This window comes from Bos indicus x Bos taurus, chromosome 19 (genome assembly GCF_003369695.1).
Source record: "Bos indicus x Bos taurus breed Angus x Brahman F1 hybrid chromosome 19, Bos_hybrid_MaternalHap_v2.0, whole genome shotgun sequence".
Taxonomy (NCBI): domain Eukaryota; kingdom Metazoa; phylum Chordata; class Mammalia; order Artiodactyla; family Bovidae; genus Bos; species Bos indicus x Bos taurus.
The window spans coordinates 11813848-11839664 of NC_040094.1; the positions used below are offsets into that span (position 1 = coordinate 11813848).

The following is a 25817-nucleotide window of genomic DNA, read 5'->3' on the forward strand; positions in this document are numbered from 1 at the left end:
TGGGATTGCTGGATCATAAGGCAGTTCTATTTCCAGTTTTTTAAGGAATCTCCACACTGTTCTCCATAGTGGCTGTACTAGTTTGCATTCCCACCAACAGTGTAAGAGGGTTCCCTTTTCTCCACACCCTCTCCAGCATTTATTATTTGTAGACTTTTGGATTGCAGCCATTCTGACTGGTGTGAAATGGTACCTCATAGTGGTTTTGATTGGCATTTCTCTGATAATGAGTGATGTTGAGCATCTTTTCATGTGTTTGTTAGCCATCTGTATGTCTTCTTTGGAGAAATGTCTATTTAGATCTTTGGCCCATTTTTTGATTGGGTCATTTATTTTTCTGGAGTTGAGCTGTAGGAGTTGCTTGTATATTTTTGAGATTAGTTGTTTGTCGGTTGCTTCATTTGCTATTATTTTCTCCCATTCTGAAGGCTGTCTTTTCACCTTGCTAATAGTTTCCTTTGATGTGCAGAAGCTTTTAAGTTTAATTAGGTCCCATTTGTTTATTTTTACTTTTATTTCCAATATTCTGGGAGGTGGATCATAGAGGATCCTGCTGTGATGTATGTCAGAGAGTGTTTTGCCTATGTTCTCCTCTAGGAGTTTTATAGTTTCTGGTCTTACGTTGAGATCTTTAATCCATTTTGAGTTTATTTTTGTATATGGTGTTAGAAAGTGTTCTAGTTTCATTCTTTTACAAGTGGTTGACCAGATTTCCCAGCACCACTTGTTATGCTAATTTTTTTTAAAGGGTTTTTCCATCTATGTTCATCAGGGATATTGGCCTATAATTTTCTATATTTGTAGTGTCCTTATCTGGTTTTGATTTGGGGGTAATGCTGGTCTCTTAAAATGGAGTTAGAAGTGATTCCTCCTTTTCAGTTTTTTAGAAGCATCTGAGAAGATTGGTGTTAATTCTTCATTAAATATTTGATAGAATTCACCGGTGAAACTGTCTGGTGCTGGACTTTACTTTGTTGGGAGGTTTTGGATCACTAATTCAACCTCCTCGGGCTTCCCTGGTGGCTCAGAGGTTAAAGCGTCTGCCTGCAATGCGGGAGACCTGGATTCGATCTATTAGTATGTTTACATTTTCTATTTCCTCATGATTCAGTGTTGGTCAGTTGTAGGTTTCTAGAAATTTATCCATTTCTCTAGATCGTTCAGTTTTTCAGCATGTCATTGTTCATAGTAGTCTCATGACTCATAAGTAGTCTCTTAGTGTTTATCAGTTGTTGTGTCTCCTCTTTCATTTTTTCTTTTATTTCTATAAGTCCTCTCTTTTTTTTCTTGGTGAATCTAATGAAAATTTTGTCTAATTTATTATCTTTTCAAAAAATCTTGTAGTTGTATTGAGTTTTCTATTGTTTTCCTAGTGTATTTTATTGACTTCCACTGTGACTTTATTTCCTCCCTTCTAACTTTGGACTTAGTTCTATGGGCTCTCATTCCTTCAGGTGTAAAGTTAGGTGTTTGAGATCTTATTTCTTAATGTATTCATTTATCACTCTGAATTTTTATCTTGGAATTGCTTTTGCTGCATCCCATAAATTTTGTGTTTCCAATTTTTTGTGTCAAGACAATGTTTTTATTTCACTTTTAAGTACCTTGACCCATTGATTGTTCAGTAGCATGTGGTTAAATCTTCACATATTTGTGAATTTTCCAATTTTCTTCTTGAAATTGATTCTTCGTTTCATACCACTGAGGCCAGATGAGAATACTGATATGATTTCAGTCTTCTTAAATTTATTAATACTTATCTTATGTTCTAATATGTGATCTATCCTGGATAATGTTCCATGTGTGGTGAAGAAGAATGTATACTCTGCTGCTTTGGAATGGACTGTTTTGTAAATATGTCCATTAAGTCCAGCTCATCTTACATGTCATTTAATTCCAATGTTTCCTTATTGATTTTCAGTTTGAATGCTCTATCCATTGGTGAAAGTGGAGTATTAGAGTCACCTTCTATTATTGTATTGGTGTCTATTTCTCCATTGAGGTATATAAATACTGCTTTTTTACTTTGGTATCTCTTAGTTCACTATAGCTTTGTGGGTCTCATGGACACAAGCCCTGTTGACTTTCAAAGCTAGATGTTTGTGGGGCCCGTCTATCAGTTGGAAGTCTTAAAACTTAGAGCATCAGATGTGGGTTTGTGGGGAGCCAACCCTTTCACTTTACAGGAAGAAGATGGGAGTTGTGCATTCCGTTCAGTGTGTTCATGGGAGGACATGAGTTCAAGAGCCTCCTATGTTGGTATCTTGAATGAGAACTCTCTAATCTCCTATTAAAACTTCTAAATCTCCATAAATTATTTTTAGAATGAAGTTTCTTTGCATTTTTGAAATGTGTTTATGTGATATATTCTGTTGCATGATTATAGAATTTTACCCTAATTTCCAATTTAAATAGAAATTCTGGTTGTCATCTCTGGCTTAATTATGTAAAATCTATAAATTGGATATTGAAACTTTCATTTTTGAAAGTAGTTGAACCATTCTTTTCTGGTCACTTTTTTGGGGAAAATGTGTTGTATTTTATAATCCAGCATCCTATAGGTACTGAATTTAAAATTAATTAATTAAGTTTCCATTATTGCAGTCACTTTATTTTATCAAGTTAATTCCCCTACTTCTTCTTGTAATTCTAGAGTTTATTTCCTAACAATCTTCATATTGCTAGTTTGTGTGAGTCCATTATAATTCAAAAACAGAATAGGTGATATGTGACTCCTTTGAAATTATACTTCATTTAAAGGAGACTTATTCAAATATGTAATATTTAATAATATCACTTACATTAATAATATTGTTGAGGATGTCAGCACTAAAATGAAATGTTCACTTTGCATTTAATAAATTAATGATTCATATCTGTATGTGAAAGAACTCAGAAAGAGTCTTGATAACAGGTAGGAAATTGCAGTTAACAAACATTTTATTCTGTTTTTAAGAGGAGAAAGATTTTAAAATTATGAGTTGTGTTTCATTCTAATTTCTGTGAAGATGATAATTAATTATACCCATTAATTATGTTGTTTACCACATGTAATATTATTTCATTGTAGAAAATACTTAATTACATGGTTATTAGTATCTTAACAAGTTAATATTTCAGAATGATTGTCCATGATGCTAAAACAACTTGCAATATTAAGTCATTATTACTGTCTTAACTCCATTTCTGGTTAATACAGAATAATAACATGATACAATATATTTGAGTAGAACACAGAAATTAGCAAGTCATTTTTATATGCCAAAAGAACTTCGCAAATGCAGTTTATTTTAACACAAATTCCTCTTATAACGAGAAATTATTATTGAAGCAGTTGCTCTGTGAATTTTAATATGGACTGTGGAGCCAATTCAGTGTCACGCCCAAGAAGAGCATTAACTCAACAGAAATTTTAACATATATTAAAAAGCCATTGATTTATAAAACTGCTGACCAGTTACCTCACATCGATGGTGATAGATCAGCTCAAACTAACATAAGCTGTTAACCAAATACATATTTATCTCTAGTAACATTGCATTCATTTAACATGTTAGAGATTTTCTGTTGCTTTTAAGGAAATCTTAGAATTTAATGTGATCCCTTATCATGAGAGTGAAAAGGTTTACTGTTACCACTTGAAGATAAATATTATTGCAAATATTTACATCTAAGTGAACCTCTTCAAAAGTTAGTATTTTGCAATCTAATTATAATTGGCTATATAGTTTCTCTTATCTTCATCATAAATATTTCTTAGGAAAAAATACGAAACAAAAGTAGTACAGAAATATTCATACTGGAAAGCATTGTCTGCTTTTCTTTATGAATCCTTGAAATCTCAGTAGTTAAGTACTTATTGTAATTTCTCTTCATCTTATCTTCTGTAATCATTGGAAAAATGTTCCTTGTGTCTCTCGTTCTTACTTTCAGAAGCATGATAATCACTGTCAGTGGGAGTGGGAAGGATAATTTTATTTACTTGTATTTTGTTTATTTACTTCTAAAAAGTAGAAAGTGATCTATGAGTACTAACTGTGAATACATACTACTTATTTAGGTAGAGCTAGAGGATGAAACTCTGAGCTCTTGGGCACTAAAATTGTGAAATACATAAACGTTGTGAAATGTGAGTCCAGAGAAATGAAACTGTTAAAAGGAATTTGGTTTTAGTTGTACATATTTTTTTTTATGAAGAATGACAATTGAGGAAGTAATCAGATTGAACTTGCTACACTGTTCCCACAAACACAAGAAAAAAGACTAAAATGAAGTATTAATTTCCTTTGATATTTAACTTTAAGGTTGAAAACTTAACATATTGACTTGTTAAACTTTTCCTTTAAATGATTGTTGTTTATTATGGTACACATTTTTTCTTGGCTAGTTTATTTTATCTGATGGCCTAAACCGAATAGCAAATTTTTTTTGAAATTGTCCTTTAAACATTAGTGAAAGAGGGTTTTTTTTGCTGAATGTGTGTGTGTAAGTTGGGTTTATATTCTAATATTTTATCTACAGCACATTTTTCTCTCTTTAAAAGAGAACACAAATAGAAATATTTTAATGCATAGAAAATGTTACTTTTACATCATTAGAAAGCTAGCAGATTAAAGTATTGAAGTTGTTTAAAAATAAAAAATTTAAAACTGCAGAGCAGCAAAGAAAAACTTATAACTGCATTTAATGTGTAGAACATTTTAGACGATTTAAAAATGATGTTTTTAATAAATATGTTAACAAAGCCTTTAAAGCGATACCAGTAAGTTTTGAATATGACTTTAAAAGTGAAATAAGTTTAAAAGCAACAAAGTATAGTTATGTTTATGAGATCTAAACATGAGTTAATTTACCATTGTAAAATATTTCAGATTTGGTACAGATACTAGTATAATGCTTCTTTGAGCTTGTTTTCATTACTCTGGCAAGGAAAAACAAAATTCTGCCTCGAGCTGTATACTCCTGCTGTTGGTTTCTTGTAATGAAAGTAACTGTGCAGACTTATTAGTTTAAATAAATTTTTATGGCTTATTTAACATATAAATGTAATTTTAATTCTGAGAATATTGTGAAAGACGTGGAAAATAAATTAATAGGAACTGAAAGTAGCATGGTCATTCTCTGTGTATGTGTGCGTGTGTGTGTGTAACACATAATAAGATTTGTGAAATCTGTTTTCAGTAGATGACTTTCAGACTTTTTAAAAAGCAAAGCTCCCTATTAAAAAGGCACTTAACTTATTTTCTTTGTGAGACATGCTAGCTAAAAGTTAATTTGAAAAAGAAGAAAGAGAGTAAAGAGAGCTTTCTATTTCACTGATTTGGGTAGAGTGAGTCTTTTCCTTCAAATAAAGATTCTTGAAGTGCTCTTAAGGATAATTGATGATGAGCACCCAGGAATCCAAAAGAACAGGGAGCCTTTTCCATTGTTTTTGTCTAATTTCGGATGAGTAAAGAGATTATGTCAAGGGATAAAATAGCTCCTTACTTTCAAGGTGTTTTTTAAAACATGATTTCTTGAACTTATGAAGGCTTACATATTTGTATTATTTTGTATGTTAGCTGATCTGCATAATGTTAAATATTTTCTCCTCTATGTAACCAACTAATATAATCATACCTGTTTTCTAATTTAAATGTATGTATGTGTGTCTCTATAGTAGAAAAATAACAAAAGTTTAAAATAATGGCACTGTCATAGTCACTTGCTTTAAATAAATGCAAGAATCTAAAACCTTGAAATTAAGATAAAGGGAAACAGGACAGCAAACCTTTCAAATTCAATGCTTTATTGATCTTGTCTACACCATTTTACACAAAAAATGAATTTTTTGTAACTTTATATATTGAGGATTGCATAAATTCTGTGGTAGAAAAATGTTCCTATATTAATCTGACTTGGAAGATAGCTTTATAAAAACTTTTGTTGTTTTTAAAATAAATTTGTATACTTCTTGTTTTCTTTGTTTTACTTTTTCTTCACAGGTGAATACCATCTTTCACTAAAGTAGATTTGCTCTGAAGATATCAAGAGCTGTAAAGAAAGACATTTTCCTGAATTTATATTTTTAATACTTGGGCTATAGTAATTAAAATTTTATAACTAATTTATAATCTAATAGTATTGTTTGGTATATGTAAAACTCAAAACATTTCTATTAATTATGGCCAGTTTTTATTTAGTGCTTATATGAATTTCAAATTTAGATATTTGTGAATTATGTAAGTTATTGAAAACAAATGGAAGTATAATTTGTTTTTAATGTTAATAGGAAAACTGATTTCATTATATATCCCTAAACAGTTTTTAAATCAATAAAATCAGTGTTTCACATTTAATGCAATAAATGTTAATTTTAAGAAAAATTAAATCTTCAATTAGAAAAATTTTTTTAAATACAAAGAACTCTTTGCTGTGGTAATTCAGTTGTTTAAAAATATTAAATCTGAAACAGTTTATTTACTGAAATAGCCTAATCTGAAAAGAAAAATTCTGTCTTTGAAAATAAGTTGTAAAATTACAAAATTGTATTGTAGAATTTAATGATTTAACTTTGAGAGCCTGTATGTTTGATTACAAAGTATTTGTATTAACTGCTAATGTCTTTAAAAATATTGCTTTAATTGCTTTGACTTTCTCACCATCCTCAACAAGTAAGTAGGAGGAGGGTCTTCCCTTTTTTGCGTGTGTAATTTCAGTATTCACTGTTGTGGTAATAGAACTGTTCAACATAATATTTTGGGTTAAAGTGGTTTTGGTGTATTTGTTTTTTTAAGTTGGAATCCACAAATGCTTTAAACCCTATTCCTGTTCTATGAAGGAACCTTCTATCGTTTATATTATGAATATTCTATACGATTATTGAGAAAAAAATAAATAGTTTCAGCATGCACATGCTAGAAGAAGAGTGTGGAATAAACTACCCAGCCAAATGTATATTTCAGTCTGGGAGATGACATGGTGAAATAAAAAGAGCACTGAGTTTAGAGTCTGAAGAATCTGCTCTACTTGCACCCCAGGATTACTGAAAGGCCTGAGCCTTTTCAGTAAAATGTTTGTGAAAACCATTTTTATTTCTAGCACAAACTTTGCAGTGTAGGACGTTATTTGTTTTGGGGGTAATGAATGCTAAGTTACTGCCACATAACTCTTTTTTCATCTCCTGGCTAGTAATCAGTAGAGGTGTCTTCATTTTCTGTCTTGGAAAATTCTTTGATTTCCTACCCTGCTATTAATCAGGGAGTAAGTCTTGTGAATTATTAAAGGAACGAGAAAGAGATAAGTAGTAAACTAGCATTTCCAAAAAAATGGGTTGGTTTATAACATTTTGTTCATCTCTAGATAATCCAAAGAGAACCAAAAAAATGCAGTAACAGTGTCTTGGCTTATTCTTGAAATGTATTATAAGTTTATATTTAAGGTTGTGTAGTTAATGTTTTACGAAGATTTTATTCACATGTTTTTCAGTGTAACCTGCTGTGATTTTTTTTAATATCATCTTATTAAATGAATCACTGCTTTCAGATTATTAGACATTTAATATTATAAACTGTAAAGAGCCATCTTTCCTTCTTCTACTTTTCATTAATTTTTTTTTTTTTAGTTAATTTTTATTGGAGTAAATTACACAGTTGTGTTAGGTTCTATTGCTCAGGAAAATGGATCAGCCATACATATGCATATCTACCCTTCTTTTGGAGGAACTGGGAGTTTGGGATTGACACGTATACACTATTGATACTGTGTATAAAATAGACAGCTGAGGGGATTATTAATGTTTTGATATCCTCCTTTTATATAGGATTTCGCCTCCCGGGCTAAACTGGCAGTTCAAAATCTAGTACAGAAGGTTGGATTTTTTGGAATTTTAGCCTGTGCTTCAGTAAGTAAATTGTATTTAAATGGTGGATTTATATTTTGATTCAATTTGTTTTTAAAGTGTATGAATTTAAAAAAGTTATCACTTTTAATGAGTATGTAATTTTATTAATCATTCATCTTACTCATCAAATGAGCTGTTTTCTGTTGGTTAGGTTTCTATCTTATTTACTGACTTGTAAGCATTTCATCCTGCCATGATGACTTCACACCTAAATGGCTTGATTCAATAAGAAAAAAGAGACAAAATCCATCCTTCCCATAAAGAATATATAATGAAGTACATTTAAACAAATAACAATGACTTCATTCTTTTCAGAGTTATAGACAGGTACTCCTTTTCCAAAGCCTCAGGCATATAGTTATAAGGAAGAATTCATATAAAACCTCCTTAAGTGACTGTAATACCTAGCTTGGTAGTTGAAACATCTGTGGCAAGATTAAGGGCATCTGTGGCCACAGTGAACTAAGAAACTATTTGTGTCATACTATTTGTGTCTCACACAAGAAACTTAAAAACAAAACTTAATGTCTCAAATTGCAAATTTGTGAAATTGACAATCCTTCTTGAGTTGATGTTTATCCTGGTCCTTTTCTAATATAATAGAAACAGTTATATTTGAAATGAAGCATTTTGATCTAAGTTTTCTTTGGTAGTTTGTACAAAATTCTTGATAGTTCAGTGGTAGATTTGGCCAGAATACTAGATGCACCTAGTTAATATGATAAAAGTTGCAACTGTAAGTAAAATTCAGAAGATTATTACCTGCTGGCACATAGTTTCTTTACCCATTATATATTAGAATATGAATATATCTGAGTAAACTCTTTCCCACCATAGCAAAGTACATACCCAAAAAGGGAAGACATTTGGTGCCAAAATTTACAGGAAATCAACCCTGAATATTCATTGGAAGGACTGTTGGTGAAGCTCCAATACTTTGGCCACCTGCTGCGAAGAGCCGAGTCACTGGAAAAGACCCTGATGCTGGGAAAGCTTGAAGGCAGAAGGAGAAGGGAGAGGCAGAGAACGAGATGGTTAGATAGCATCACTTACTCAGTGGACGTGAATTTGAGCAAACTCCAGGAGACAGTGGAGGAAACGCAAAGGAGCCTGGCACGCCACCTCTGTGGGGTCACAGAGAACCAGGCATGATACAACTGAAGAGCAGCAGCAAGCGATCAACATTCTAGAGATAGTCTAAAATGTACACGTGCCTCTAGTACTGTCTTTTAACCCTGGCAGTACTTGAAATTTTCATCATCTAACTTTTCTTTTTATTGGAGAAGCTCTTTATCATAATATTGACAAATATTGAGCAGTGTATAGGTATGTTGTAGTGTGATGCAGTGAGATGAGAACTGGTTTTGGAGTCAGGCTTACTTAGGTTCTTAAACCAGATTTTCCTCTTAGCTATGTAATTTCAGTCAGTTTACTCTCTTTGAGCCCTAGTCTTCTAATTTTGGGACTTCCCTGATAGCTCAGTTGGTAAAGAATCCACCTGTAATGCAGGAGACCTCAGTTCGATTCCTGGGTTGGGAAGATCCGCTAGAGAAGGGATAGGCTACCCACTCCAGTATTCTTGGGCTTCCCTTGTGGCTCAGCTGGTAAAGAATCCGCCTGCAATGCGGGAGACCTGGGCTTGATCCAAAGGGGGTCTTCCCCTGGCTTGGGAAGATCCCCTGGAGAAGGGAAAGGCTGCCCACTCCAGTGTTCTGGCCTGGAGAATTCCGTGGGGTCGCAAAGAGTCAGACATGACTAAGCGACTTTCACATTTCTAAGTTTTAAAATAGAGCATCAAGACACTCATTACTGATATGAGGATTTAGTCAGTTCAGTCACTCAGTTGTGTCCAACTCTTTGCGACACCATGAGGATTTAAGATAATATATGTGAATTGTCACAGTGCCCATCCATTTTTTACTGTTATTCATCAGCTTTGAATCAACCCCTGAGTGCTTGGACAAAGAAGTGAAAGCTGTATTTCCTTTTCTCAAGGATCCTGAAATCTAGTGAGGGAGACGGTGCTAAGTGAAAGGTACTGTGGAAACCCAGCAGTATAGGATTAAGCTGAGAGGCCTGAACGGTGATAATGTCCTTAGTTTAGAAGCTAAGAGAATAGTGTGGGAGCCATGCTGTTTGGGTTGAAAGCCTGCTCTGCCGCCACTGATAATGAACAAATTGCTTGACCTGTCTGTCTCACTTTTCTTATCTATAAAATGGATGTCATATCATATAACATTGTTTTGGAAATTGAGTTGATGTAAAAATCCTAGAAAAGCACATAACAATTCAGTAAGAGTTAGCTTTCCTCATTCCTGGGGAAAATACAAGTATCTTTGATTTATTGAAGCAAAAAATATTTATTCTTTGGCATTCACCTATGCCTTTGTCTTCCCTGCTAAAATTCCACTTTCTATGCTAGCCAATCTTCTTTATTTTTGACTAGGAAGAGTCAATTTTTAACATAAATTAATAGATCTGACCCTCTAGGAAATTAATATATATATTAAAGTATTAAAAGTATATATACTTTATTTAAGGTGAGGTAAGTAAAGAGTAAGGTAAGGAGAAGTTTATTAATTAGTAATTTTTTTGTTAACATTTAAACTAAGATAAACAAAGCTAGCTGAGGGAAAATCTCAAAGCTACATAATAGTTCTTTTTATTCTAATCTGCCTTTCTGTGTATTAGGTTAACAGTTGAAAAAAAGTAAATAACATGCCTTTGTAAAAACAAACAGTGATTATTCTCTTCTGAGAGTATCCAACATACAACTTCTAATTTTTATCCACTCTGATTTGCATATCTTGTATACTTTAATTTCCATTTCAGTTTGAGGTAGAGCCTGATAATAAAGGGAATCTATTAAAATTTTAAATCATAGAGTTGTGAGAGTCATATGAGGAAATAAAAGAAATGACGGTTGTAAGGATGTGGAAGTGATACAATTATTAAATGGTTGTAAGACATGAAATTACAGAAAGCATTTAAATTTGGATAAGAAAAATTATATTATTGAATTTGAGTATTATTAATAAAAGAATACTTGAATTCTGAGTTAGTTATGGCATTGTTTTTAAAAGAACATACGTGACAAATATCTTTTAAACAACTGGGCTTTTCTTTGGAAGTACAAACATGAAATTATATAAATTAATTAGCTTATAAATGGTTCCACCAACAGACTCAAGGACAAGAGTACTTCTTTGGCAGAAGAATGGATGAAGTACTCAAAAACAGCTTGTGGTTTCTTTGCATTTTTGCATGAAATTGTCTTTTAGCATTCTTGAAATGTGGGAATATTCAGGAAAAGTATTTGTTGTGAATCACTTCTTTGTCTGGGACTGAGTATTCACAACATCTGTATCTGTGCTCTTGTGTTTCCACACTTGATTTTTTCCTAGAATAAATCACATGGCCCTGTGGCCTTGGACGGTCATAAAGTAAAATACAAATAATTAATTTTTTTATGTTGAAAAATGAAAGCACATCCCACCTGTAAATTTATTTGTGAATTTACAAGAACGTTTTCTATAGAGTAGAGCACTTTCCAGATAATCTTATTTCAAGCCAAAGATTTTAGGACCCTAATAACTACTGAAATAATCTTGAGGCTTTTTCTTCATTTATACCTCACTGCTGTCAAATGGTCAAGTATCTACCGAATGGGATTAAATTCCAGACAGTCTAGCACTGATCAGGGAATCCATACCTCTCTTTGCAGTGGTAGACAAGGATTAATGCATAATTCCACACACCTATAGGTAGTAAAATTAAACTGTTTTTTGGATTATATATGGATGTTTCATTTTATTTTTTCTTTTTTGAATAGATTCCAAATCCTTTGTTTGATCTGGCTGGAATAACATGTGGACACTTTCTTGTACCTTTTTGGACTTTCTTTGGTGCAACCCTGATTGGAAAAGCAATAATTAAAATGCATATCCAGGTAATTATACCCTTTGACTCCCTGCTCAATGATGATGAACCCATTAAAAGGCACTGAAAACATATTCCCCTTGCTCTTTCCAAGACAAATTGTTAGGATTTTGAGTTCTGCTCCTTAGTGGATTGGTATTCAGACACAGAACATCACTGAAGATTACTGGGGGCAGTTTTCCCTTCTTCTGTTGGAAAATTATTCCTCCTTGTTTTCTTTCTTTCCTTCTTTTGTCCCTTCCTTTCTCTGTATCGTTATTTCACTTTTGCCTTTTGAAACTTTTAACCCAAGACTTTTACCAAACAAAAACTGATCATGAGCTGAGGAAGTATTCTCTTTCATTAATTCTACTTTTCTTTCACATATTCTATATATAACACTTCCTCTCAAGGCACCGATATCCTTTACAAAATACCAGCCAGGTGTTAGTGTGGAGAATGGAGAAGAAAGTGGGCCCTGAGGAGGCGAAGAGATGTGGGTTTTGGTTAGAGAAGTGAGAATCTGCTAGTCTCAAAGCCACTCTTAACATAATCTTTAGGATAAGGATGTGGGGGAGGTGTGGGGTTGGAGGCAGTGTGAGTGTGTGTGTGTACTAGAGCAGAGAAAAGAGACCAAGGACTTAAATGAGAGGAAATGAATATATGCTTCTAAGACTTTGATATGAGTTGATAGGAGTAGTATAAAAGGCAAATCCTACTGGAATAAAATAGAGTTAACATGCAAAAGATTGTCTTAATTAATGAGGCTTGCAAGGAAGCATTCACCAGAGGAAAGGCAAAAACAGTGAGTAATGTCTTCAACCCTGGTCTGATTCCATAATAATTGAAAGGACGTCTATCCCCCAAGTTTCTACTCACCACCTCTCTACCTCCAGTTCTTAGACGAATAAAAAGGAAGACTTGAGGGACTTCGCTGGTGGTCCAATGGTTAAGAACCTGCCTGGCCATGCAGGGGGAGCAGGTTCAGTCCCTGGTCAGGGGCCAAGGGAGCCTACACACTGCAGCTAGAGAGTTTGTGCACCACGAAGAAGACCCCATGTGCCAAGCTAAGACCCGAGGCAGCCAGATAGATAAATAAGTTTGTTTTTTTTTTTTAAAGGAAAACTTTAGCTGCTTCTGCCTGCCCAGTTTCTAATATTAGATTTTGGTGTTTAGGATGAGTTTATTGAGCTTGTCTTCTAATCCTGCCATGATAATCACTTGAAATTTCAAGACTTTATTGTTATTCTCCTTCAAGGAATATAGTTTCTCCTACTTATATTAAGTAAGTGTGTTGTTCAAGACGATGGGTTTTTAAATACTGGAATGCTAGTTATTTGGTAAAGATTTAAAACACTGTAATAGGATTTTTCTAATAATAAAATCATTTCACTTTTTGAAGTCCTTTGAGAGTGTTAATACTTAAGGAACAATAACAGATTCTTTTCATTCCCTTTATAATAGCAACTTCTCTAGGAATCCATAAACTTTATATATTCTGCTTTATGAATTATACTGACTTTCTATAAAATACAGTAAAATATATTATGCTAAAAGTACCCTATAGTTATAGAGTTTTTAACATTCTCAGTTTTTTTTCAAGTTATGATAATAATGCTTAATTTTTTAATTTAGTGCTTCACACTCTAAAGTACTTAATGTATGCCATCTGATTTAATTCTTATAATCCTGGGATAGAGAAATTACTACTCCCATTTTGTAATTATCAAACTTAGAGAAGGAAGTAGGTGCCTAAAAGAGTAAGTAACAGCTGGAATTTGAACCTGAGTCTTTCGGCTTCAACTTCATTGTTCTTTCCACTCTTTTGCATTGCCTTACTGTAATTTATTTATATGATCTCAAAAACTGAAATGTTTAAGGCCTGTTATTTGTCAGGATCTATGCCAAGCAGTTTGCATTGGTTATCTCAGAACAATCCTGTGATGTGGTTATTATCCACATTTCATAGATCGGAGGGCCTAGAATTCAAACCAAACTCTAAAGTCAAAGCTCATTCATTCCCTGTATCTGTGTGGAAGCAAAGAAAGAAGGCTAAAATCCATCTGTGTTTCTGAAAGGAAAAAAATCTGAGTTCCTTCACTAAACTGAGACCACGGGATATGTTTGTTGTGTTCCGTTGTATCAGAGAGACATACTTTCTAAAGGCATGTCACTTGATGTGCATCCAGATGTAGCTCAGGGCCACAAACATTTCTCATTCCTTGGGTAAGCAGTATTAGTGAGTAATATAAACATTACAAGTATTTCTAAAACAATAGGGCAGACACACTACACACAGACTTTTCTGTAATTTGATAGTAAACTCTTCTGGTCCTCTTCTCTTTTTTCCTCAGTTTAAACTAGACAACTTCCCTTGATATATGTTGTTACTTTTATTTATATCTTGCTGTCTGTTAAACATCCCCTAAAAGAAATCAACCCACCTAATAATGTTAATTAAGGATTTCTCTTTCTACTGGACAAGTTCAATTCCTGTGCCTGTATACAGTCCCTTAGAAATATTTCTGTTCTCCTAAATGATGAACAAAGGAAGAAGTCAACATGCTTATATAATATTTCATGTACCATATAATTTACTTACCATGTGTATTCTTTATTGCCTCTCAACTTTCTCCCTACCACCAAATGCACACATACTGAAATATAAGCTCCGTGAGGACAGTTTTTTGTTTCTTGGCTCTCCAAGGTATTCTAGTGCCTAGAATAGCATCTGGCATGTAGTTAGCACTCAGTAAATATTTAATATATGATTCAGCCTGTGATTCTTCTTTCCAGAATCTGGAGGAATCTTCTTTTGCAGATGTATAGTTTCTTCTTTGTTCTGTTGGTGCCATTAGTTCCCTACACTCATATCTTTTTTTTTTCCTACTCTACCCTTATTTTCTTTGTACACATGGTTGATTGGGCTCTTTGGGGATCTGTGCCTTTTTTTTATTATTTGGTAGAATCCCCATTCAGATGATTCTGAGACATATGTTCTTAAATGTTCTGAGACATATGTTCTTAAGTGTCTTGCCTAGCACAGTGAATTTTCAAACTGTTATATATAAAAAGAAAGTCTTGTTTTGTTTTTAAGAAATGAAATTGTGCAATTATCCTGGCATTGGCTTATTTTGAATGTTAGGAAATGATGGTAGGGAAAACACGTGGTATAGTCACTGAGAGGCAAATCATTAGCTCTGTTTTTTAGTAAAAGATCTATAGCTCTGAGTAACTGGCTTTTAGTATGGATACTTAGAAGAGTCCTATATATTAATGCTTTTCTCATAAATGATCTATACTAATTGTCTTATTAGCTTCATAATCTTCATACACCATTCGTGTAGGATTGTTTATAAATCATCATCCATCTTGTAACTGTTTGATATCTATATGTGCTTACTTTTTTCATAAGATAAGAAATATCTTTTTCACATTAATAGATACCTAAGTGAAGTGAAAGTTGCTCAGTTGTGTGCGACTCTTTGTGACCCTTGGACTATATAGTCCGGAATTCTCCAGGCCAGAATACTGGAGTGGGTAGCTCTTCCCTTCTCTAGGGGATCTTCCTAACCCAGGGATCAAACCCAGGTCTCCTACATTGCAGGAGGATTCTTTACCAATTGAGCCACCAGAGAAACCCAATAGATACCAGTAGATACCTACTGCTACTGCTAAGTCACTTCAGTCGTGTCTAACTCTGTGCAACCCCATAGGCAGCAGCCCACCAGGCTCCCGCGTCCCTGGGATTCTCCAGGCAGGAACACTGGAGTGGGTTGCCATTTCCTTCTCCAATGCGTGAAAGTGAAAAGTGGAAGTGAAGTAGCTCAGTCATGTCTGACTTTTCTCGACCCTATGGACTGCAGCCTACCAGGCTCCCCTGCCCATGGGATTCTCTAGGCAAGAGTACTGGAGTGGGGTGCCATTGCCTTCTCCGATAGATACCTAAACAAATACCAAAAAGGACTATGAACTTATTTTTCTAGCCTTATTTCTTTCTCACATGTCCAACTGTGCAACTGTCAGTGTCTTTGTTAACCCTAGGACATTGATTAAGAAAATATCATTGCCTGATTAATCTTCTACTGAAATAACAAGCTTTAGTCTGAATTAACCACTTTGGTGAGATGCGCAGTGGATGGCTAACACGATGTTATTTAATTTCACTTCCCTCCCATTTAGTCGTATAGGCTATAGTTATTATTTAATGCACAGTAACAAAGCACTGGAGAGTTTGTTTTTAGGAATTAAAAGAATTTAGAATTACTCATATTTATTCAGAGAATTGGACTTTCCAGGTGATTCAGTGGTAGAGGACCCACCTGCCAATGCAGGAGATGTGGGTTTGATCTCTGGCTCAGGAAGATCCCCTGGAGAAGGAAATGGCAACCTACTCTAGTAGTCCTACCTGGGATATCCCATGGACAGAGCAGCCTGGCCGGCTACAGTTCATGGGGTAGCAAAAGAGTCAGACATCACTTAGTGACTAAACCTCAACAACAATTCAGAGAATTATTATCAGTCCTTTAAAGCTAAATTTTAATATCATTTTCAGAATCTCAAATTAGTTGTACTTATGTGACCTTTTCTTTCTTTCTGTGAACTTCTGTAATACACTGTTTTTACTGCTGAGGCCTTTACAGTTTATCCTTATACGTATTATTTTTTGTACTTAATCGTCTTTATACTGTACATCGGAAAACTCGTAAATTTCTTCAGCATATTAAAGAAGTATTCTTCCCATCTTTGTGTTCCATAAAAGTCTTATTAATGCTTACATTATCCATAGTAAGTACTTTTTGTAATATATGCTGAGTTGAAAATACTTGCTACCTGTAAGCCTAAAGGCATCTTTCTTTATGAGTTAAGTAAGGAATCAGTATCTTAATTAATGAAGAATACCTTAGTAACACCAAACAGAAAATTCCCCAGATCTGATGAAGATTCCCCAAAACTTGTTGATATCTCTGCTTGTACCCTCAGCCTGAAAATCCAAGCTTATTCAGGATCTGAGAATGAAACTTTCAGTGATACTTTTTAAAAAACAATTGGCATATAATTGCTTTACAGTGTTTGTTAGTTTCTGGTGTACAGCAGTGAGAATCAGCCTTAAGAATACAGGTATCCCCTCCCTCTTGAGCCTCCTTCCCACCCACCTCCCTGCCCCACTCCTCTAGGTCGTCACAGAGCGTAGAGCCGAGCTCGCTGTGCTGTGCAGCAGCCTCCCCCTAGCTATCTGTGTTACACGCGGTAGTGTGTACACGTCAGTGCTACTCTCCCAGTTCATCCCGCCCGCTCCTGTCTCTTCTCTACATCTGTCTCTATTACCGTGCTGCAGATATGTTCATCAGTACCATTTTTCTGGATACCATAGATGTGCATTAACATACTGTATTTGTTGGCTGAGTAATAATCCATCGTATATATGTACCACATCCTCTTTATCCATTCATCTGTTGATGGACATTTAGGTTGATTCCGTGTCCTGGCTGTTGTAAATAGTGCTGCAGTGAGCACTGGGCTACATGTGTCTCTTTGAATTATGGTTTTCTCAGTTTATATGCCCTGTAGTGGGATTACTGGGTCACTTGGTAGTTTTTAGTTTTTTAAGAAACCTCTATACTGTTCTCCATAGTGATTGTATTAATTTACATTTCCACCAATAGTGCAAGAGGGTTCCCTTTTCTCTACATCCTCTCCAGCATTTATTGTTTGTAGATTTTTTTTACGGTGGCCATTGTGACAGGTGTGAAGTGATACCTCATTGTAGTTCGATTTGCATTTCTCTAATAATGAGCTGTGTTGAGCATCTTTTCAGGTATTTGTTGGTCATCTGTATGTCTTCTTTGGAGAAATGTTTGTTTAGGTCTCCCGCCCATTTTTTTATTGGGTTGTTTGTGGTTTTGATATTGAGCTACATGAGCTTGTATATTTTGGAGATTAATCCTTTGTCAGTTGCTTCCTTTGCAAATATTTTCTCCCATTCTGAGAGCTGTCCTTTCGTCTTGTTTATGGTTTCCTTTGCTGTGCAAGAGCTTTTTAGGTTCAATTAGGTCCCATTTGTTTAATTTTGTTTTCATTACCATAGGAGGTCAAGAAGGATCTTGCTGCCATTTATGTCAGAGTGTTCTGCCTGTTTTCCTCTAAGAGTTTTAGTATCTGGCCTTACATTTAGCTCTTTAATCCACTTTTAGTTTTTTTTTTGAATGGTATTAGGGAGTGTTCTAATTTCATCCTTTTACCTGTAGCTGTCCAGTCTTCCCAGCACTGTTTATTGAAGAAGCTCTGTTGTCCATTGTATATTCTTTCTTCTTTTTAAGGACAAGGTGACCTTGTGTGAGGTTTATCTCTGGTCTTCCTGTCCTCTTCCATTGATCTATATTTCTGTTTTTGTCGCAGTACCATACCGTCTTGATTACTGTATCTTTGCAGTGTAGTCTGAAGTCAGGGAGCTTGATTTGTCTAGCTCTTTTTCTTTCTCAAGATTGCTTTGACTATTCAAATTCTTTTGTAAAAACTGTCCATAAAGGATATGGAAGATCCTCTGGATTAGATTTAGCCCAGACACCTGTCATCAAACTGATCAACTTTAATTTCAGTGATGGAGGCCATACGGGAACCCATGACCTCAGTTGTATACTCCATTCTAAAACACGTAGAACATGTGGATCATGCACCCAGCCTTGGGTTTCGTGACTCATATTTTTCCCTCAGACATGGTCATGTATCCTGGCAAGATGAGAACTGTGCTTAAGGAAAAACATCTTTCAAATACAAAGTAGGTAGCATTTGTCAGATGGTGTTTGGTTTTGTTTTTTAAGAGCTTTTTAAATTGCAGTTAGCACTGTTGTCAGAATTGTGAGTTTATATTGGTTTTTTTGATAATAAGAGAAATCTTTATTTTGACTGGCATTTTCTTTACAGAAACTCTTCGTGATCGTAGCATTCAGCAAACATATAGTGGAGCAGATGGTGGCTTTCATTGGGTGAGTAACCTTTAAGGGCTAATGCTCTCATCATGGTTTGAATGAGAGGACAGGTGTGAAAAGGAATTCTTGTATACAATTTTTGTGATAGCTCTTTATTCTTGGAGTAGGAAAAATATTTTGCCCCATTATTAGTTAAATTGAAGGTAAACCTCTTACAGTAGGGAGTGATGAAGCTCAGATTATCCTTGTTTAATTCTGAGCCAAACATGTATCAAGTCATATAATTCTTGATTTAAAAGAAGCTTTGCAGTTTGAGACTTGCCTCTCCAAAGAAATACAAAATTCTCTTTAGTACAAGACATGTGTATATCGTTAAGAGTTTAACGGTGCTTTGGTACAATGCTATGACTTTCAGCCAAAATTGGATGCCAGATACACAGTTGTATTTCATTTGTATATAATCCTACATAAAATATTAACATTTCATTAAGTAAGGCTTGATAAGATACCAAAATATGTGTTATGAATCTATTACTTCATTAGAAAAAAATTAGGCCGTTTTAAAAGGCTATCCGAAGCTTTTATTTGTATGTCTAAATGAGTAACAGCAGTTTTAACATATGCTTTAAATGACAGTGTCACAAACTTTTGGACTTGACTTTGATAAAACAGTATGGAAAGGACTGTTTGGTTAATCAAATTAATGTCAACTTGAATGTGAATCCTGCCAGATAGTAAATGAGCCCTTTTTTTTCAGTATATGATTTTTTTTTTAATTCAGTGTTTGTGAGTGAGAGGTTTTCTTTTCATTTAATAGCATAAATGTCCTATGGTGGGTTAGTGGGAAAGTGTTAAATTGTGTTTAAAATGTGTAAATTGAAGTGTCCTTTATGTAGTTTAACACAAATCTTTATCCTAAAACCTTTTATTAAAAAAAACTTTTATGAAAAATTTTGCTCTTGAAAACTTGCCACTTGATAGTGAGTTCATAAATACTAGTTTTATTATTCTTTGGACCGTTCATTGTATATTACTTACTCTTTTCTGTGTATGGTATGTTCTATGATAAAAGAGTTGTTAAAATTTTCTGCTTAGGTATTAATATAGTAATTGAGGAAAAACATATTCTTGAGAATATACTCAGTGGAGTCAACCATTGATTTTACAACCTACTCTTCTGATTAGGAATATAGATTATGTTTTGTAAATTAAATTTTAATTACTCCAGTTTTTTGTTGCCTGAATTCTTACTTAAAAAGTGGTTTTTAAGTCACAATATGTCACATTCAAAAAGAAAGAAGGAATATTCTTGTCCCTTTTTTGAAATATGAAGGTGACATTTCATCCTTTTAGATTATTGTGCCACCTTGAGAGAATTCTGAAGAACGTACAGGACTACCACACCAACCCACACGCAGGAACGACTGTGCATGCAGCACAGAACATTCATTCTTTCTCCTCTTTTCATACTGAACATTTATAGAAGGAACTTCTCCAGCTACTTCTACATCCTCACCACTAGTACCTTGTGTTTCCCCACCCTTTAGAGTTTCTAAGAAGTTACGTTAGCTACCTATCTCAAACACACACAGCCAGTTTCATTTCCTTCCAGTCTATCTGCCATACTGCAGTTAGTAACCTTTTAAAAATCATGTCTGACCTTGTCACCACCACTGTCTTCACTCTCTGGTTCTTCCTTTTCTTGAAAGCCTTCATTTTTTTTCCCCTTCATTTTTTTCAAAAAAATTTTTAGTTGAAGTACAGTTGATTGACATTGTATTTTCCATTATGGTTTATCACAGGATATTCATATAGTTCCTTGTTGTTTTTCCCCTTCATTCTTAAGGTAAAGCTAAAACTCCTTACCATGGTCTCTGTAGCCCTGAATGATCTATCCCCTGTAGTTTTCTCTGCTTGAGTCTCCCACAACTGGTCTTTGCTCGTGTTTTTCCCTTTGACCTGCTCAGGGTTTCTCAACCTTGACACTATTGACATGTTAGGCCAGATAATTTTTTGTTGTTGGGGACTGCCCTGCGCATTGTAAGGTATTTAGCTGCACCCTTGTCCTCTACTCACTACATGCCACTAGTATCTCCCAGTTGTGACAATCAAAAATGTCCCCAGACATTGTCACATGTTCCCTGACAAGTAGTAAACTGCTGCTGTCACCACCAATCCCTCTGAGAACTACTCGCCCAGAGAATATCCTTTAGACTTCAGCTATTATCTTCACAAAAGCATCTTCCTTGACTGGGTCACAATTACCCTTTTTCCTAGGGGCCTCTTAGCAGTATGTAGTGCACGCACTGACAGTTGCGTTTTTACATTCATGTTTGAAGGGTGTATGGTTACTGTCCTTTTGCAACTACCCTGTAAGCTTCTTAATAGCCGAGGCCATGCTTATTTTTGTCTGCTGTTGTGTCCACAGCACCTGGCATCTTGATTGACACATAGCAGGTTCTTGATAAATATCTGGTGAATAAATGAACACGTGGTGTCCAAATAAAGATCTGGCCAGTAGGAATTATCAAATGATTTGTATAGCCCAGATTCTTCTGTTTCCCCAGCCTTTAGAGTTTCTAAGAAGTTACATTACTTATCTATAATAAATAGCAATATGAGATTTCCCTGGGGACCTAGTGGTTAAGACTGTACTTCCAATGCAGGGGGCACAGATTTGATCCCTGGTCAGGGAACTAAGATCCCATTAAGTGTAGTCAAAAAATAAAGTTACAGTAAATAGCCATAAAAGTATTTTTAAGCTAGACCAACATACTAAAGTAACAATTTCTTATTCCTTATATTTTTCAAAATCAGTAGTCCCTTCCCTTGACTGTCTCCTCTAGCACAGCCCCTAAAAAATAATAATAATTCCAGTGATTCCTCTTAAAGATGATTTTACATAAAGTTATTCTGAGATATTCAAGACCTACTGGAATGGGTGGTAGTTTGGTTTGGTTTTGCATGTATCATATTTTAAAAACTATTTGCAGGACACATGTTGGAATGTCCTGATATCATCATTCCCCCCCCCCCCCCCCAGCACTATCTACAGGGATTATCCATCAACTTGTTTTCCAGATAAAATATTAAGTAGTATAAACAATTAGACCTAGCAGTATAATAATTCTTTATTACCAGATGCTAATGGGTATCTTTTCCATGGGGATGGTCTTGATCCCTGTCTCCTGTACAATGTCACGAACCTCTGTCCATACTTCATCAGGCACTCTGTCTATCAGAGCTAGTCCCTTAAATCTATTTCTCACTTCCACTGTATAATCATAAGGGATTTGATTTAGGTCATACCTGAGTGGTCTAATGGTTTTCCCTACTTTCTTCAATCTAAGTCGAAATTTGGCAATAAAGAGTTCATGATCTGAGCCACAGTCGCTCCCAGTCTTGTTTTTGCTGACTGTATAGAGCATCTCCATCGTTGGCTTCAAAGAATATAATCAATCTGATTTTGGTGTTGACCATCTGGTGATGTGCATATGTAGAGTCTTCTCTTGTGTTGTTGGAAGAGAGTGTTTGCTATGACCAGCGCATTCTCTTGGCAAAACTCTATTAGCTTTTGCCCTGCTTCAAATTCTGAAAGAGATGGGACTACCAGACCACCTGACTTGCCTCTTGAGAAACCTATATGCAGGTCAGGAAGCAACAGTTAGAACTGGACATGGAACAACAGACTGGTTCCAAATAGGAAAAGGAGTATGTCAAGACTGTATATTGTCACCCTGCTTATTTAACTTATATGCAGAGTACATCATGAGAAATGCTGGTCTGGAAGAAGCATGAGCTGGAATGAAGATTGCCAGGAGAAATATCAATAACCTCAGATATGCAGATGACACCACCCTTATGGCAGAAAGTGAAGAGGAACTAAAAAGCCTCTTGATGAAAGTGAAAGAGGAGAGTGAAAAAGTTGGCTTAAAGCTCAACATTCAGAAAACTAAGATCATGGCATCTGGTCCCATCACTTCATGGGAAAGGGATGGGGAAACAGTGGAAACAGTGTCAGACTTTATTTTCGGGGGCTCCAAAATCACTGCAGATGGTGATTGCAGCCATGAAATTAAAAGACACTTACTCCTTGGAAGGGAAGTTATGACCCACCTAGATAGCATATTAAAAAGTAGAGATATTACTTTGCCAACAAATGTCCGTCTAGTCAAGGCTATGGTTTTTCCAGTGGTCATGTATGGATGTGAGAGCTGGACTGTGAAGAAAGCTGAGCGCCAAAGAATTGATGTTTTTGAACTGTGGTGTTGGAGAAGACTCTTGAGAGTGCCTTGGACTGCAAGGAGATCCAACCAGACCATCCTAAAGGAGACCAGTCCTGGGTGTTCATTGGAAGGACTGACGCTGAGGCTGATACTCCAGTACTTTGGCCACCTCATGTGAAGAGTTGACTCATTGCTGCTGGGAGGGATTGAGGGCAGGAGGAGAAGGGGGCAACAGAGGATGAGATGGCTGGATGGCATCACCGACTCAATGCACATTAGTTTGGGTGAACTCCGGGAGTTGGTGATGGACAGGGAGGCCTGGCGTGCTGCGATTCATGGGGTCGCAAAGAGTCGGACTGAGCGACTGAACTGAACTGAACTGAATGGATATCTTTATCATCTTTGTAATAACTTTTATCTTTTAATTGAATTCTCCACTTAAGCTTGACATGGTTTGTTTTCCTATATTTTGAAGTAGGAAATGCTATACAAGGGTTCAGGTGATAATTAATAAATAATATCCCCAAGCCTCGACTGAAAATTAACTTAAACCAGGAGAATGAATTTTTAGTAGACCTAAATCTCTTATTTTATATCATAATAAATAGCTTAGCAGTTTATTTCAGAAAAGGAAAGGAGACAATTAAAATAATTTAAAAAAAAGGAAAGGAGAACAGATAAATTGATTCCATAGATTCATTGAACTGAACTGAAAATACTGCATGTAATATGCCATAGAAATATTCTCCTTTCTTAGCTCTCCCTCTTGACACTGTTAATATGATAATTGTGTGTGTGTGTGTGTTTGTGTATGGCAAATCATCAAACTAAACTAGTAAAATTTGGAATATAGCACTTTGAAGGATATTTAAAACTTCAGTTCAGTTCAGTCACTCAGTTGTGTACAACTCTTTGCAACCCCGTAGACTGCAGCACGCCAGGCCTCCCTGTCCATCATCCACTCCCAGAGCTTGTTCAAACTCATGTCCCTTTTTCCATTTCTTTTTCTTGGGGATGGCCTTGATAGTGATCAAGGCCTCCTGTACAATGTCACAAATGTCTGTCCATAGCTCTTCAGGCACTCTATCAGATCTAATCCTTTGAATCTATTTGTCACTTGCACTGTGTAATCGTAAGGGATTTGATTTAGGTCATACCTGAATGGTCTAGTGGTTTCCCCCACTTTCTTCAATTTAAGTCTGAATTTGGCAATAAGGAGTTCATGATCTGAGCCACAGTCAGCTCCCGGTCTTGTTTTTGCTGACTGTATAGAGCTTCTCCTTCTTTGGCTGCAAAGAATATAATCAATCTGATTTCGGTGTTGACTATCTGGTGGTGATGTCCATGTGTAGAGTCTTCTCCTGTGTTGTTGGAAGAGGGTGTTTGCTATGACCAGTGCGTTCACTTGGCAAAACTCTATTAGCCTTTGCCCTGCTTCATTCCGTATTCCAAGGCCAAATTTCCCTGTTACTCCAGTTATTTCTTGACTTCCTGCTTTTGCATTCCAGGCCCCTATAATGAAAAGGACATCTTTTTTGGGTATTAGTTCTAGAAGGTCTTATAGGTCTTCAAAGAACGATTCAACTTCAGCTTCTTCAGCATTACTGGTCAGGGCATAGACTTGGATTACTGTGATATTGAATGCTTTGCCTTGGAAACGAACAGAGATCATTCTGTCATTTTTGAGATTGCATCCAAGTACTGCATTTCGGACTCTTTTGTTGACTACGACTACATTTATTCTAAGGGATTCTTGTCCACAGTAGTAGATATAATGGTCATCTGAGTTAAATTCACCCATTCCAGTCCATTTTAGTTCTCTGATTTGTAAAATGTCGACATTCACTCTTGCCATCACCTGTTTGACCACTTCCAATATGCCTTGATTCAGGGACCTATGCAATATTGCTCTTTACGGCATCAGATTTTACTTCCATCACCATCACCAGTCACATCCACAACTGGGTGTTATTTTTGTTTTGGTTCCGTCTCTTCATTCTTTCTGGAGTTATTTCTCCACTGATCTCCAGTAGCATATTGGGCACCTACCGACCTGGGGAGTTCATTTTTCAGTGTCCTATCTTTTTGCCTTTTCATACTTTTAATGGGGTTCTCAAGGCAAGAATATTGAAGTGGTTTGCCATTCCCTTCTCCAATGGACCATGTTTTGAACCATATTTAAAACTGTTAAGTCACTTCAGTCGTGTCCGACTCTGTGCGACCCCATAGACAGCAGCCTACCAGGCTCCCCCGTCCCTGGGCTTCTCCAGGCAAGAACACTGGAGTGGGTTGCCATTTCCTTCTCCAATGCATGAAAGTGAAAAGTGAAAGTGAAGTCGCTCAGTTGTGTCTGACTCCTAGCAACCCCATGGACTGCATCCTACCAGGCTCCTCCGTCCATGGGATTTGCCAGGCAAGAGTACTGGAGTAGGTTGCCATTGCCTTCTCCTATGTACCTACAATTAAGGTAGTGATGAATTGTTACGGTAGAGTAAAAATCAAAAGAAAAAATTAAGACAAAGTCAGCAACAGTTCAGATTTAAAATTATGAGATACTAAGCCAAGGAAGCATGAAAAATGAATCCTGAGAGTAAGGACAGCTATGGAATATAACGTAAAAAGAGCAGGTAGGCTTTGGACAAAACAAATCTGAGTTTGAATGTAAACGCTGACACAGGCTGCTTATTTAATTCCTCTCTGTATCCACTTGTAATTGCTGTTGTTGCAAACAGTGTTCTTTTGAGTAGCATTTCTTCCCCAGTTTCAGGAGACCACTGGTGATCTTTCCAACTTGCAGTCAAAATGTGAAATGTTCTATCTCAAAATACCCTACATGTAGTTGAAATGCACTCATGTCAGTGA

The 25817-nt window shown here is 35.6% G+C and overlaps 1 protein-coding gene across 4 annotated transcripts in view; it reads left to right on the forward strand.

Annotated features, from left to right (window-relative positions):
- The window catches only part of VMP1 (vacuole membrane protein 1), a 130026-nt gene that overhangs the window by 89212 nt on the left and 14997 nt on the right, over positions 1-25817 (forward strand). For all 4 annotated transcript variants that reach the window (XM_027518000.1, XM_027517998.1, XM_027517999.1 and 1 more), the window contains 3 exons: positions 7802-7882; positions 11715-11831; positions 18725-18786. In XM_027518000.1, the coding sequence (XP_027373801.1) occupies positions 7802-7882; positions 11715-11831; positions 18725-18786 (260 nt within the window). The remainder of the gene's footprint in view (positions 1-7801; positions 7883-11714; positions 11832-18724; positions 18787-25817) is intronic.